At 43.2% G+C, this 15,220-nt stretch overlaps 1 protein-coding gene across 1 annotated transcript in view; it reads right to left on the reverse strand.

Moving 5' to 3' along the window:
* The window catches only part of EIF2B3 (eukaryotic translation initiation factor 2B subunit gamma), a 100,153-nt gene that overhangs the window by 7,359 nt on the left and 77,574 nt on the right, over window positions 1–15,220 (reverse strand). Inside the window, exon 11 of the mRNA XM_054833550.1 lies at window positions 4,470–4,573. Within this exon, the coding sequence (XP_054689525.1) occupies window positions 4,470–4,573 (104 nt within the window). The remainder of the gene's footprint in view (window positions 1–4,469; window positions 4,574–15,220) is intronic.

Below are 15,220 nucleotides of genomic sequence, written 5' to 3' on the forward strand. Positions count from 1 at the left end.
AAAACTGGTTTTTTTTCAGTGGACTGAACCCTCCCTCCCAACATTTACAAAGAAAATGTTAAGACTAAAATGTCAAGTCTCTAATAGCTAGGAAATGCCACATGTAACATGCAGCTTCAGCACTTAAGCTGATCAGTCCAAATTAATGGGCAGATTATCAGAATCTCTCTGTTTCTCAGGTCTCTGTGACATAGGAGGTAAACCCAGCCATGTTCATACTGAGGCGGCGAAAATGAGGTTGTTAACAGTTGTGAAGCATTAAGATGACAAATGTTGCAGAGAGGCCATAGAAGGGAAGGATCTTGTCTCTTGTATAGCGTACAGTAATTAAGCCTTCAGACTCAAACTGAACAAAGACAGGAAAATGAGGAATATGGAAAACCCCCATATTCAGCAAGCACTGCTCCTTCTGGGTGTTGACTGTCTCAGGGCACCAAGGAAAATAAAAATAAACGGTGGCATAAAAACTGCATAGGAACAAGCACAGTGAAGTCTTAGTCTGCAGACTAGTCACGGAGATAATGCTACTATGAAGTACGGACCAGGATATCAAGCTAAGATTACATCATCATCCTGGCTGCTGGTATTTTTTCCCCTTTCTGAACATAGGCTTTGTGGCAACAACGCTGCTGTAATGCAGTTTGTGGGTGTGCAGTGACTCAAGCTGTCCCCAAACGACATTGGCTTCTTAAAATCCAATGCACATAAAACATTCCTGCCCCAACGACAACAGAGATGAAGGCGAGCGATAAAGTGGTGAGTTTTATATCAATTTTGCTAGTTCTGTCCTATCTTTACCATCTCTATTCTTGGTGTTGCTTTGAAGAAAGGTTAGGCTGCTTTACTGTGTATGCCTCTTCCTGGCTAACCTATACCAGATGTATAGTGTACTCCCTGCTGAATCTCGCCTAGATACTCCTTTGGGGACTGTACTCACTGACTGTAGGGCCCATCTGACTCCTCGACTGGCCCATCACCAGCACTCCCTCTCTCTAGTCCTACTTCAATGGGTACCTGCTGCTTTTGAGCTTCTCTTTAAAAATAGGTTCAGAAAAAAGGCTGGAGCGTGATCCTAATAACTGTCTTTGAAACAGTGATTGAATGCTCTGTGCAATTAAGTTCTTTCACAACTGCTGCCTGCCATTTCCTATCCCTTTAATAATTACCTCCTTTTTCTTAGGTACCAGCATGTTTTTCAAACTGCTACCTGCGTGAGGTAGCTTTCACAAAGCCCATCTGTTAATTCTCTGTTAGCAAATTTCTTTAAGTATCAAATAGGAAGGAAAGTGGATGCTTCCTAAGCATGGTAATAAAAGCAATAGGAAGAGGATAGTATGGCTCTCAAGAGGCATGGCTTGCAAATCCAAAAGTTTATTAACACGCCATACCTTGACTTTAACAGAGGCACTTAAAAGTACTATCTCTGGCCAGTGCTGTGATAGGGCTGAAGTCAGCGCAGGACTGGGATGTCATTGCTGACAGTTACCTAGCCCTCCTGCCTTTCTTACTTTCTTTTCAGTTTGAAAGTACTAGGCTGCATCTGATCTACCCCAGTAACCAGTGTTGGACTGTTCCCTCTATTTAGGTGTCCAGAGCTTTGCCAAGCCCATTATTAAGTGATGAGGTCTCCCACCATGTCCCCAGGGAGATTATCGCACAGCCTACCAGACCACATCGTTAGGAAAACGTTCCAGATAGCCAACCTAAATTGTGTTTAATTCAATCCCATTACTCCCAGCTGTACCATTTGGACCACCCTAAATATGCCCATATTCTTCCGCAGAAGGAAAAGGATGAGAGCTGGTTTGAGTTACGTTTGCCTATCATTTGTGGTAGCTGTTCTCCTGCCATCCTCCTTGCATGGGATCAGAGTGCATTTTATGAAAGGAGGTCAGTGCCCCATGGGCTCAAAGAGCTCTTGTACCCCGAGCTGTCTGGGTAGTGTGGCCAGGACTCACATGGCAGAGCAGGGAGCACACAGCCAGTTCTGCAGCAAAGTCAACTGTGGGATTTGCATGGGGCTGTGTAGGATGATGCAGGGATATTTCTACCTTTGATGAATCCTGGCTGATGCTTTGGAATAAGGGACTGCTTTGGAATAAGGACTGCTGTATTTTTTTTTAATATTTCTGGGAAGGTGTATGCAGCTTTGCTGAGGTTTCTAGCATGTAACTCCCAGACTAGGGTCAACAGCCAGCTGCTACTGCTTACGTCTGCTGAAGTGTGATCAGCTTGCAACAAAAGGTGGCTCCAACCCAAGAGAACTAGTTTTTTTTTCTAACCTGGCCATGGAGGCTCGAGTTTGAAGAAGGAAAAGTTACCAACAACACAGCCAAAGTCTTGATGAAAGGGGGAATATGGAAACAGACTTACAGGGCCACACCAAAAGCTTGGCACAAGATACAGGAAGTCTTGGGCAGGGGAAAGGAAGTCATGGCATGCTTTCACAGCAAAAAAGAGAGGACCCAGTTTACTATGGGACCAGCCAAGGTCAGAAGAGACATGCTGGGCTGGAAAGACTCCACAGTTCAGGAAATAAGTCATGAACTTTGCAGACAGATCCCAGACCACCGAGGAGAACCTGACCCCCAGTCCAAAGAAATTCCAGAATGGTTAAGAAACTGAGGCAGGGAAATGAACTGAGGCTTTATTATTTTTTCTTGCTCAGCATAATGGTGTATTCATAATCTACCTGAATGTGTCTTTGCTAACGTCAATCATACGTTTCTGAACAGTTTAACTAGAGGACCCACAGACTTGTTAGGAAATGGGTTTAAGCTTTGGAGAGGTGAGCAGTAAAGTCTACAAGAATAGGCAAATGAACAACAGGTTACAGCTCCTTTACTCTCCCTGCAAATACATCTACAGACCCTAAAAAGTATTCAGACAAGGACAATCAAGAAGAAAGAATGGTTTCCATACTAAAATCAACCAGACTAGAATCTGCACCCTGGAAGAGACTACTGAAGCAGATGTAAATGAGGTCAAAGGGTGATATATCTGTTTGATATAACCTACTAAAGAAATCACACATATTCCCATTTCCTAAAATACTAGCTAAATCTACACCCCATCTCCTCATAGTTCACACTGCAGGTTAACAACCAAACGTGACCTGCTTCAGCTCTCCTAGTGATTCATGCAGACGTGTAGATGAGGCACTTAGGGACATGATTTAGTGGTGGACTTGGCAGTGTTAGGTTTACGGTTTGACTCGATGATCTTAAAGGTCTTTACCAACTTGAATTATTCTATGATTCTATGCTCAGGGGAGGACATAGATGGAGCATCATGAATAGTGCAAATCATCAGTGATATGGGGGCAATGAACCCTGCAAGGGCCGCTGATTCACAGTGATGTGATGGGCAAAGCCATGAGTAGGCACAGACTCTGGTATACAGGGAACAAGACCGCAGTGCACAGAACTGGGGGTTTCCTACAGATCTGCAACTGCAAGATCAATACTTTGTTTTCATGAGTCTTTTTTACTTTTAGTTTCAATTTAAAGGAAAATTCGTCATGTGCATCGCTGACAATAGTTTACACTATACTACGTTAAGTGCAAACCCTGCTCTGTGTCAGGACATTTACAATAGGGTGTCCACCCATAAAGACAAAACGAGCAAACAAATCCTGATCTGACTAAATAACTTCACATGCAGCCTGCAGAGGAACTCACTTTTGTCCTCAGTCCACACCCTAGAGCAGGGATCTGCCAAACCCCATCCATAAATATTCATTAAAAAGCCCTCTGCTTGGGATGCAGTCACTGAGACAGCCATTTCCTGCCTATTATCTCTTAGGGCAGGAAATCAACAGTTCCACTCAGGCGGTTACCACCAAACCCTCGCCACACACACTTCCACTGCATAGCCTAACTTTGACCAAATGAGGGCTACGTAGTTGTAACCTCCCTGAAGCCCCCAAATAGTATTTCATTGCAGTAAAGCAGATCTGAACGTAGCTGCCTTTGTATTTTGTACTGAGCACAGCAGCTCCTAGTATGATATTCCACCTTGAGCTTCTGCTTGGAGCAAGGTGAATGGGAACACACTGTCACCGTGGGTTGGCAGCATCTACAGAGAGAAGGATGTCTGTGCGATCAATAATTTGACTGGATTGCCCCGACACTGACAAAGATTACTAGTCAAAATAACGGTTTCTTCTGCTGAGGACAACTTCAGGCTGATCTAATTGTGGTCTCTGGGAAAAGACTCTCAGCACCCAATCTCGTTCTTTGTAAGGACAACAACAGAGCTTTTCTGCCAACTTCTGAGGAGCAAGTCCCTGAACAATTCTTATGCCAAGAAGCTACTTTCCATGGAAAACAAATCCTAGTATTATAGGACACCACGCTGTAGAACTGCCACTGTTTACTGGCACTTCATGAAGAAGGGGGAGTAAAATCTTGAGGAAGAAATTCTGAAAATGATTACAAAGGCACTGTAAATACAGCTCCTCCACTTACCTTTGGTTTCCAGCCTCTGATCACTTCCAATCAAACAGTCTTTGATGTCTGCACCCTTCTCTATCACGGCATTATGACAAATAACACTGCCCTGAAGACAGCACCTACAACATAAACACAAAGCAAAGGAAGAAAATAATTTAAAATGACGGGTACAAAGCAAAGGTATCCACCAGAATATCAAATGAGCCTGTGACATGATGTTGTAAGTAGGTTCAGTTCTGCTTGTCCAGATAGGAAAAAAAGTTCAGAGTCCAAGTGCTCAGCTCCTGTGCTGAGAGATGCTGAGTTACTGCATTGGTCTGAGCCACTCCATGCAGTAAAATAGAAGTTGCGAATCTTTACTAGTATTGTGATGTGCCCTGAAATGCTGTTCATTCAGCATCGTGAGTAGTGTTAAATGGTATTAAATGTAATTTCTTTCAAAGCTACAGAGAAAAATATAGCTACAATGCAAATTTGAGCAACCTGGTCCAGTGGAAGGTGTCCCTGCCCATGGCAGGGGGTTGGAACTAGACGATCTTTAAGGTCCCTTCCAACCCAAACCATTCTGTGATTCTCTGAAATTATTTGTTTCCTTATTTTCACATGTGCAGAGACAGGTAGAAGTCATTGAAGGGCAGAAAATTTGAAGCCACCCAGCTGAGAAGTGTCTAAAAATACTATGCCTAACACACATCAAAACCAGCTGATTGGGAGAAAGGTGTAAATGAAATATATAACCCCAGAGAGATGCAGGTAATCTGCTTCCCCATATTAATCCTACTGTGAACCATGGCCTCTGAGCCTCTGTGCTCTCCTACTGTGAGCCCTCAGCCTCAGTTCTGTATTGAATAGAGAGCCTGCTGGCTGTGGTCCTCAGGAGAAGAGAGAAACATCAATCCTCACTCCAGACCGCTGATCCTAAAATTAATCCCTAGTATTTTCCTGCTCATACATTCCTATTATCTAGTATGCAGAATTTGCCATTAAACATACTACAATTCCGTTGCTTGTGTGAGTCAGAGCAGAAACCATCTGCCCCACAAAATTGGCATTAATTCTGCAGGAGTAAAAGCAATAAAACCGGACCTCAGCCGCAGTGGTTAGCAGTTAGGACCCCCCTTGAACAGACTGTCCCCTCTGAACAATTATTCTTTTAACTCGCTTAAACTCCCCCTCCTCTGACCTATAAGGAGGCAATATGAGCAATTATGCTACAAGTAACCAGCTCAGGTTGCCTTGGCAAGGTTTTTACTAACATGTTAATAAGATAAAAAGCGGCAAAGATACACAGCAGACCCCTGCCTGCCTTTGCTCTCACACTGTCATGATCTGCTTCCTTTCCAATAGTTTCATGTGCCTGCGCAGCAGTTCAGGCCATCGTCTTGCGCAACAGCGGTCGCTGAGAGCAACTCTGCATTTGCAACCAGGCTAGGAAATGAATTGGTGGAGAACTGCCCACCGCTGCCATCCTGACTTGGCTTTCAACAGGACTAGTGAAGGCGATGGGAGAGGTTGCTCCTTTCCCACTGAAATGGCTCCCATCCAAAATGCACGCTGCAAAATACCTCCTCCTCCATCGCTTCAAGCCAGTTAGATGACAGCTTTCCCCTGCAAACATTTAGGTTCCCACCATCTATCACTTCTAAGCACGAGAGCAGCCGTGAGTACACTGCACCTCTCGGCATTACCCTCATGCAGGAGGATGTTCCCCAACAGAGAGGGGATTTAAGCTGTCGGTCTGGAGTTCAGGCTGGAGGATACTGGATGTCTGTTCAGAGCCTACTTGGGGATAGTTTTTCAAGTCCCAGAGAAAGAATAGCATTGTAACCAAGAAACTGCTGATGACATTAACATCAAAGATAAGGGGGGTTCCTGCCAAACCATTTGTTGGGAGGGACAGACCAGGGAACCACGATGAACTTGTCTGTGCCAGGTGCTCGCAAACCAACCCTTCCCCGGTGCCAGGGTAAAACAAAACCCAAGAACTCCGCCACCCTAGGAGTTTCTTAAAACTTATAAACCCAACGAACTGCAGAAGTTTTAAAACCATTCTCAATGCTCAGATTACCCCAATCACACAAACCAGCAGCGAATCCGGCTTTTATTGCTCGAGTGGAACAAAACTTCAAGAGATAAAAACACAATTTGTGGGTGTTCCCTTCACCCGCTGACAGATGTAACACAGCCATTTTGAAACCACTTGTAAATGCCTTTTTTTTTAAAAAAATATGTTATAAAGCCTGCCAAGAGAAGTATTTTGTGCGTTTATTTAATTTTTACTATTTTTTTAAGTTGAAGAGTAAGGAATAAACTTTTATTCTCTTGGAGGGTAAATATCACAGGGCACTCCGCTGTATTCTTCTTGGCTAAACAGCCACTGCGGTTCCTGCCTTGCTTAACAATTAGGTGCTATTAGTCCTCAAAGGTGCTCCGATAGCATCCAGCTTCATCAACACTGTTGTGTGTGCGCATACATTTGATGTACTACTTTATAATGCAAACCATATTTTTTTTTTTTCCTGAAAATGTAGTATATTTTTAAACTTTTCAGCACAGTGAAAACGGATATCTTCTGACCTTAAAATCCAAAGAGCATGTTCAAACCCACAAGAGGAACTAATTTGGGGCATTTGATTTATGGCTGAAATTTCAATTTGAATTTGTTTTAAGTGTAATCACAAACTGAAAGTCTGGCAGCTGGGTGTTTTTCAGAAAATAAATAAAAATATTCAGTGTGTGTCTGCATTCTAGAGAGAGAATTTTACAAGCCCAGTCCTGTAGTGGGAACAGATGTAGCTAAGACATTAATTTGTTATACAGGTACAACGTGCGAATGGAAGCATATGAGAGAGAGGGTGCGTGTACGCCTGTGTCGGTGCACGCGCGCGTGCATGTTACGTGCTTGCATCTGACAGACAGAGAGGCTGACTTTGGGGTGGTTTTTTTGAAAGTGAGAGAACAAGAGCAGAAGGAGTAGTGGCCAAGGAGGCATGGGGGGATTACAAGGATTTAGGTCTTTAAACTGCAGACCACCTAACAAGATCACTCTGAAATGCCACTAATTTCAGTTAAGGCCACAGACCTCCCTTCCTCTGCCCTCCCTCTCTCCCCCATTGTAAACAACTAATCCCAGCAGAAAACAACAGAGAGCAAAATGTACACACATTCTGCAACATTCCAGGTCCTTCTTTATCTCTTATTTATTTTTCTAAAAGGTCAGCGTATGTATGGGGGGGGGGGAGGGGAAGAAAGCCAAAAAACCTCAAGTCCATCTCTTGTGTGGGCTTGAAGGAAGCTGGGAGAAAGCAAAGTCCAAGAGCATACAATATGGAGCTTTTACAGCACAGCAATTCCTGGACTCAGCTTACTTTCCCCTCCCTCTATTTGTGGCAAAGTCACATAGCTTTAAACCAAAGGACAGGGTGGTCGATTACATCTGAAAGAAATGTAAAGAATCGAGAAGGAATTCCATCTCCTGTCGAAATTATAAATAAGGAAGTATTAGTCCCAGAGACAGGCTGATTTACGCAGCCCTGGAACTGCTGACTTTCAGCCTGAGTATCAGTTTATAAATCAAACTCTTAAATCAAGTGTGTCAATTGCTGCAGCACTGCGATACTTGGGAAAAGCAAGGCACCTACCACTGAAAGCAGGAAGACTGCCAGGGGACTGAGGTGCCGTACCCGTCTTAATTTTCTGAAGTGTAAATCTGAGATCAAACATCCTTTGGGGGAACGGGAAATCAAAATACGTAGCGCTCAGCACACCGCGAGCAGGCTGCAGGAGTCCAAGACACAACCCCCTAATTACAGGCTACCCACTGATTATTTAGGACTCTGTGATTAAAGTGATGAACGCTCCTGGGAGAAAGGGGCTTAAGTAACTGAGGTCAAGACCTCAACTGCAGCTCTCGCCCTAGTTGTGCAAGCTTAGGAAGGTATGAATGTCACAGGTTTGCCTTACAGCAAATCTCCTGAAATGCCAATGGAAGCTATCCAGGTCTGCTAGTTTAATCCAATTGTGCCAAAACCCCGACATAATCTCTGTTGGGCAGCAAAGCAAATGAGGTGTCTAAAATGCAATGCTTAAAACCATATGCTCACGAGGAAAAAAGAGCCTGGAGTACAAAGCTTAGGACAGCCTGTTGGTAATGCTCCACCATGCCAAGAAGTTGGGTCTCTTGCTCCTCCAGATGAGCTACGAAACGGAGAGACTGATTCAGGAGTTAAAAGCAAAGGGTGACATGCCTCGGCAGCTATTTTGCTGACTGAGGGGTAACAGCTGTGGATTCCCCTGGGAGCAACATCCCATTCTGCCCCGACCAAGAAGATAACAGCCACAACAGGCACATTAATAACACTGAGAGGTGGCAAGGAGGCAGGTAGAGCTCTAAAACCTACCAGCAACCCCTCAAGGAATCCTCCGTTAGCCAGTGAGTCGGATGGATGGGACACACAATCACATGGGAAAACAGGGAAGAGCAAAACCGCTTGAGAATCCAAAATGTTGCCTTCACCAACGCACTTTACACACTAACACACGTTTAGACCCACACGCTTTTCCATACTAACAAGTGAATGCAGGGCACGGTGAATCTCATGTTATACACTCAATACCAAAGACTACAATAGATGCCAGCAGTACATGCTATAATTTATAGATACATTTCAAAGCAAGCATTCTTAAGTGAATTTGGGCTTTGATCTCCTGTTTTTCCCCTTGGGGGTAACAAAAACATTCTACCAACCCCCCTAAATTCTTCACCCATCTCTGAGGGTGTTTTTGCTAAGGAACTTGTTTCATGTCTCTTTTCTAGCCAAGCTCATCACTGTGGTATGGCTCCTTTACACTTCTTCCCCACACCCTAAACAGTTTGCATTACATATTGCATATACTTGCCAGCACTCGTATTTCCCAGTGAAAGTTCAACTGACCTTAAAGGATTGCCTCAAACCTACCTTAATATGTTTTATTAAGTGAAACTTAGGCTGCTGGGGTAGGTCGCCTGGAAGGTTGTGCCTCACTTCTGAAACTTCAGTTAAATCCAGCTGATCTTGGAACAAACAAATTGGTGGCCTTTTATGTAGCTGCAAGCTCGGTTTTGCACACTTCAGCAAAAGTACGCTGCAAGGAGTTTTACACCAGGAAACCCCACGTGCAGGAAAACTGACCTCCCTCCAGACTCTCTTTTGCAGAGTGGGAGGGCAATGTCCTGCACAATATTACAGACACTCAGCTGATGCCTTGGAAAAGCTGTCAATGTCTATGTTAGAGGTAACAAAGCAGAAAAAATTACATGTTCACTCTTATCTCTGGGTTTGCCTTACTTGCTCACTAACTGGCACAGTCAGACTGAGTGGGGTAGCTGGCACGCACAGTAGAAAGACACTTTCTCTGGGGTTTTTCAAGGGCAATTTGGGGTTGAGAGCTGTAGCCCTCCATAGGTTAAATCAGCTTCTGTATCATATGGGCTAGACTGACAAGGAAAAAGATTTTCTAAATGTCTCCCTTACAAACTAAGCCTGGCTTCTTAGAGCCACGTTGAACTTGTTCAGTCCCCTTAGGAACGTACAGGCACAATTCTGGCACAATGTGAGAATTTCTTCCTTTTCCATACGCAAGTTGGGGAAGATTTTCAAGAGCACAAGAGACACTCACATCCAGATTCCCACCCAAACCCAACAGCAATCGGTTCCTTATGAAAATCTCTATACCCCTCTTCGATTAGACCCATGTAGCTAGCAGGAGGCAGAATCTTATTTATAGCTCTGCAGTCAGACGTAGCTCCGGCCACCTGAAGCAGCAGATCAGCAGAATGAGAGGAGAAGTTTTAAAATGCCACTTTTCAGAGCTGATCCGTGCCTTAAGTTCAATATTTGATGTACAAGATGTTTGGAAAATTGGGAAGAGCTCCCTGCACTATCAGGGAAACATCTGTGTCTGAGATGAAAGAACAGGTGATTTATTTAAGACAGACTGATGTACCAGGAAGCTAGCCAGAAGAAAACTTTTTTTTGAGGAGCTGCTAGTAATAATGGTTCAGACATTCACAAGACAACAAACACTATATGAGAAATATCCTAAATACATTACATAAAGCGGAATTTGACTTCAGTTGAAAGTAACTGAAAATTAGCCCTGCAAGTAGCTCAACCACTTTCTGCTCACTGGTTTCCTAGTTTGCCCTCTCTTCTTCAATTTATCTTCCTGAAAACAAACTCTGTCAGCCAGAGGTTGTCTCTATTCAGTATATGCATTGAATTAAGTAGTAGAATGAAAATTATGGTTCCTGACCAAAAAATGTACAGTATAAAACCAAGAGGTGTGACAGAAAGGACAGAATGTAATTGCTACATAATCAAGAGAAATAAGAGCCTTTTTTTACAGGCAAGGACTATAGCTAGCTTTCTTCATATATTCATGTTTCTCCATATCCATGATATACTTTATCCATATACACACTTTATCTATATCTTTAAGCTGAGTATGTGCTTTTTCTGAATCAAGTTCTCACTTTTCATTTGCTTTCTGCGATATCTATTCTAAACTCGATCTTCTTTCTAGGGCTAGCTTAGGACAGGGGGGCAATTGGTGGTGTGAGAGACAAAAGTGTCCAGAAGACAACAGCCGTCTTAAAAAGTGGTTCAAGATACAAAAAGTTTGGGAATTCCAGCATAAGCAAAGCTTTATTTCCAGCTTTGCAAGCTATAGTGCTGGAAACAACTTCATCTCCTCATTCCTTCTCATCAGGGACTGTGCTGTAAAATATATTTTACAATTTCAACAAATGTTGCCTTGGCAATAGGACCATTCCTTTGTACTGCCATTATCCAAGGGGAAAAAGACCGCTTATGCGCTGAACCCCTATAAACGCTCAATTCCATCCTGGTTTTAATTAGAACTTTCTTCAAACTGCTGACTGTTTCTACATCAGGTGCTGATTTGGCACTATTGAGGAAACAACCAATAAACTTCACAATCAATCTGCAGTTAGCAGTCAATCCAGCTCGGCTTGCTTGTTGTTTTCTTCCTTTGTACGTTTTCTCATAGAAAGTAGCAATAAATCGGAGATGTGGTAAACTAGAGTAGCCTTTAACCAGTCACACATGGTCTCTCTCCAGTCCCCTCACTGAGTAACATTAGAGCATCTGTGCCATCTACCTTCACGCAGGTAGACAGAACACATTTAACAAAATCCAACGCATAACTGTCTTGATATGAGTGAACAAGGAAGATGCTAGCTTTGGCTGACATAACATTCGCAGTGCCAGTCCTCCACAAATCCAGGTACTTTAGTCCTTCATGCAAATTTTTAATCCAGGCTATTCTTTCTGCCCAGAGATTCAGAACTCCCCAAGGTTTACTGCATCTCCCCGTGGGACTCGTCTAACTTTCCCTCTATCCTCAATATTCACGTCACCTCCCTGCAGTTTCAGTAACCCGCAGTGCTTGGTGTCACCTCCCTTGCATTCCAAGTTCCCTGATGCTGCAACGCTCTGCAGTTTGCTGCTAGCATGTGCAGCCTGACCCAAAACATATCTGCTTGTCTTTTTAACCCCTTCCCTTTCCAAAAGGTAACCTTAACGGCGTGTCATATGGGGAGTTGCACCCATTCTCGTTGGGTAGTATGTTTTTATGTAATTCCAACAACATGCTGTAAGCTTTACTAATACAACAGAGAGACAAGGTTATTGTTCAATAGTTCCTGCCCCTGCACGCACACACGATAACCTAAGTCCCATCTGCAATCCCAGTCTTACAGTTCCTGACCTGAGACTGCCTACTGCATCAGGCTGTCTGGCAACTGTGCGCTGCAAACTCCTTTATGGAAGGAACCCTCTCCTCCTCCCACTGCTATTCACAGTTTGGGATACAGCTTGAGGAGTTTAACGGTGAGGAATCTTTTGAGACATCACATCAAAGTATATCCACATGATGGACACCAGGATAAAGACACTGTTGTACAATCGAAGGGGAAACCTTGCAGAGTTCCACCCAGAGAACTGTTAAATGTCAGCAATGCAAATTCCAAAGGAAGGCAGTACCTGCCCTCAGAGCTTGTGATTCTACATCCCACAAATTACACCTGTGCTGGCAAGCCCCTGCACCACACGAAGCATCTTTGATCGCAGACTGTAAGACACTCAGGATCGGAGGTAACTGTACATAAAAATGGAAACAGTTAGGGAGACTAAAATGAACATTGGAACAGCTTTCCGATGTGGTTTATAGACCTCAAATTGCTCATGATTTTCAAAGATCGCCATCTTTTAAAGTCAAAAGCTCCTGAGTTCAACTCAGCAGGTACTACCTAAAATTCTCTGGCTTGTGCTAGGGAGATGACCAGACATTTCATTTATCTTTTCCATTGTCCAAAAAGGATCATCCCCAATGAGCAGTTTTTCTGATAAAATTATAGGTGAGACAGGTTGAGCTTCCCTGATTACTCTGTGAAGATCTGGTACTTCCTAGCTGCGGAGGTGAAATATTGATGCAAATCTTGAGCCGTTTGCATCTTGCTGTCACCCACTCTGATAATCACAGCAGCCCATTTATGATTTCCATAAAAACATCATTTGAAGCCTACTGTTTTCCTCTATTTCCTTGAATAAAGAAAAGCAGCAAAATACCTTATTTCAGAGACTAAATCTGCCACAGTACTGACTACCAGCATGTCATAAAGACCATTTCAAAGCATGGCTTACAGTGGACTCAGTATTTATCCAAGCTTTCCATGCTTGCCTCCTCAACTAACCTCTAAGTAGTTCAAAGATCAGGGTTTTTTTCCCGTCTCTTGAATCCTTCCCAGGGAAACGTTCATTTTCCATGACCACGGAAGAAGGATATTCTGCGCACATGACAAAATGGCCAAGCTCCTTTCAGCAAGTGTATACACTGAAATAGTTTTAGTAACAAACAAGAGATTTCAAAATCCCTATCTGCAGGGATGGAATAAAGGATTCAACATGCTTTTCCTGTTAGTATTATTTGTAATGCTCAGAGCACTTCGCCACAAGGTCCTGTATGACCAGAGCAATTAGATAATTCCTGCTGCCAGAAGCTAACAAACTAAGTAAAACTACAAGCCTGGTAAAAATAAAGCCAATATTTGGAAAAAAACCCAACCCACCCCAAACCAACAAACCACCCACCAACTGCCAAAACAAAAGCCAAAACAGGAACCTCAAGCTGAATTAATCTATATCTAGGTCTCATTTCAAGGAAGCTTGGTGTGCCTGAGTATATCAAATGAAACACAGTTATCACGCTCAAGTCAGCATAATTAGTTGTGAGATTATTTGCAAGCTCTAACAGCAATAATTTCTGTTCTATGAAGATATCAGGGTGGAGTTAACATTATCAGAGACATCACTTTTCATTTGCAAATGGCAATTTGCTTCAGTCAGTCTGCCAGTGTTACAGACTGCTCCTTTGCAAGTGAGCTGTAATGAGAAGACTCCCGCACCAAAGCCACAGGAATCTGGGGACCCTGTTGTATGGCACCACCTCTAACACAAACAGAAGGGGCAGCCCCAAGGTACTATAGAGGCTGAGTACACGTACAGCTACTGCGGGAGCATTCAGATATATAAAGTTTTCAAGTGACCTATAATTTCAGCTCGATTAGTAGATTTTCTCCAGCTATGTAACTCAGTGCAGTCATTTGTCACTGAGCTCTGGGGAGCCGTCCAGAGGGAAACAAGAACCGTTTCCCCGCTGCAGCCTGTCACCTGGGCAGGCAGCATCTCTCAGCACTTAGGCTGTTGTATAAATTACATCCCTCCCAGCTTGGTCAAGTATGTCCATCATTCAACACATATGTAATCTTTGCTATTTTATTGTCTCATTGATGGAAGAATTAGCTGCACAGTGGGAAATGCATTAAGAAAGGACTACCAATTATTTTGCCCGTGTTACTAACTTCTTTAATCCCCTGTAATCTCTTCTAAGGAGGGGATTCATATCTACTCAAATCACTTCACAGGAGATATATATAACATAACAAAAGCCCTACACCAAAGGGAAAACAAAAAAACAGCTACTGGTCCTCCAGAGTATCAAATGCACCACCCGTCGCTGGAGAATGGATCAGAATTTGCAAACAGTATGCAACGACACTGTCCAAGTGAACCCCAGTTCCTTGATCCATACAGTTGGGAAGGTCATCATCATCGAGGTCATAACCTCTGTTTCTCCAATAGGGAGCCAACCACAGCCTAACAATAGGAACCTAGTTTTGGTCTAAGCACCTTGTGGTGTTCCCATCTGCCCAGAAAAATCTGTTTATCCATTTCAGAAGCTGGTATCAACTGAGGTGAGGCTATTCAAAAACTTTTTCTGGGGTGAAGATGTAATTTGTGGATCTTGAAGCCGCAGGAACACAGGATCCTCAATTCACGTTACAGGAAAACCATCAAAAGATAAAACTTTTTCATCATTTTTTGGGTTTTTTTTTTGTTTTTTTCCTATATTGACATAGTGAACCAAAGCTGCTGATCACTTTTGCAGCTGAGATGGGGGGGGGGAAGAAAGGTAAGATTCAACCCAGAAAATCTAGAGGTGATCTAAGTGGTAAGTGAATTACCAAGGCAGTGCCATGTATCATCATAGCTCTTGATAAATGAACTTAGAATGTGGAGCAATTTTTGCATTTGGTTGTTCCCAGTCTCCCGACTTTCAGAAATTATTTACCCGATCTTTCTTTCTCCTCTGGGTTATCTAACCAGCTTTGTCTTTTCCATAATATGTGCCCTACTGCAGTCTTC

The sequence above is a fragment of the Grus americana genome, chromosome 8 (assembly GCF_028858705.1).
Source record: "Grus americana isolate bGruAme1 chromosome 8, bGruAme1.mat, whole genome shotgun sequence".
Classification (NCBI taxonomy): Eukaryota; Metazoa; Chordata; class Aves; order Gruiformes; family Gruidae; genus Grus; species Grus americana.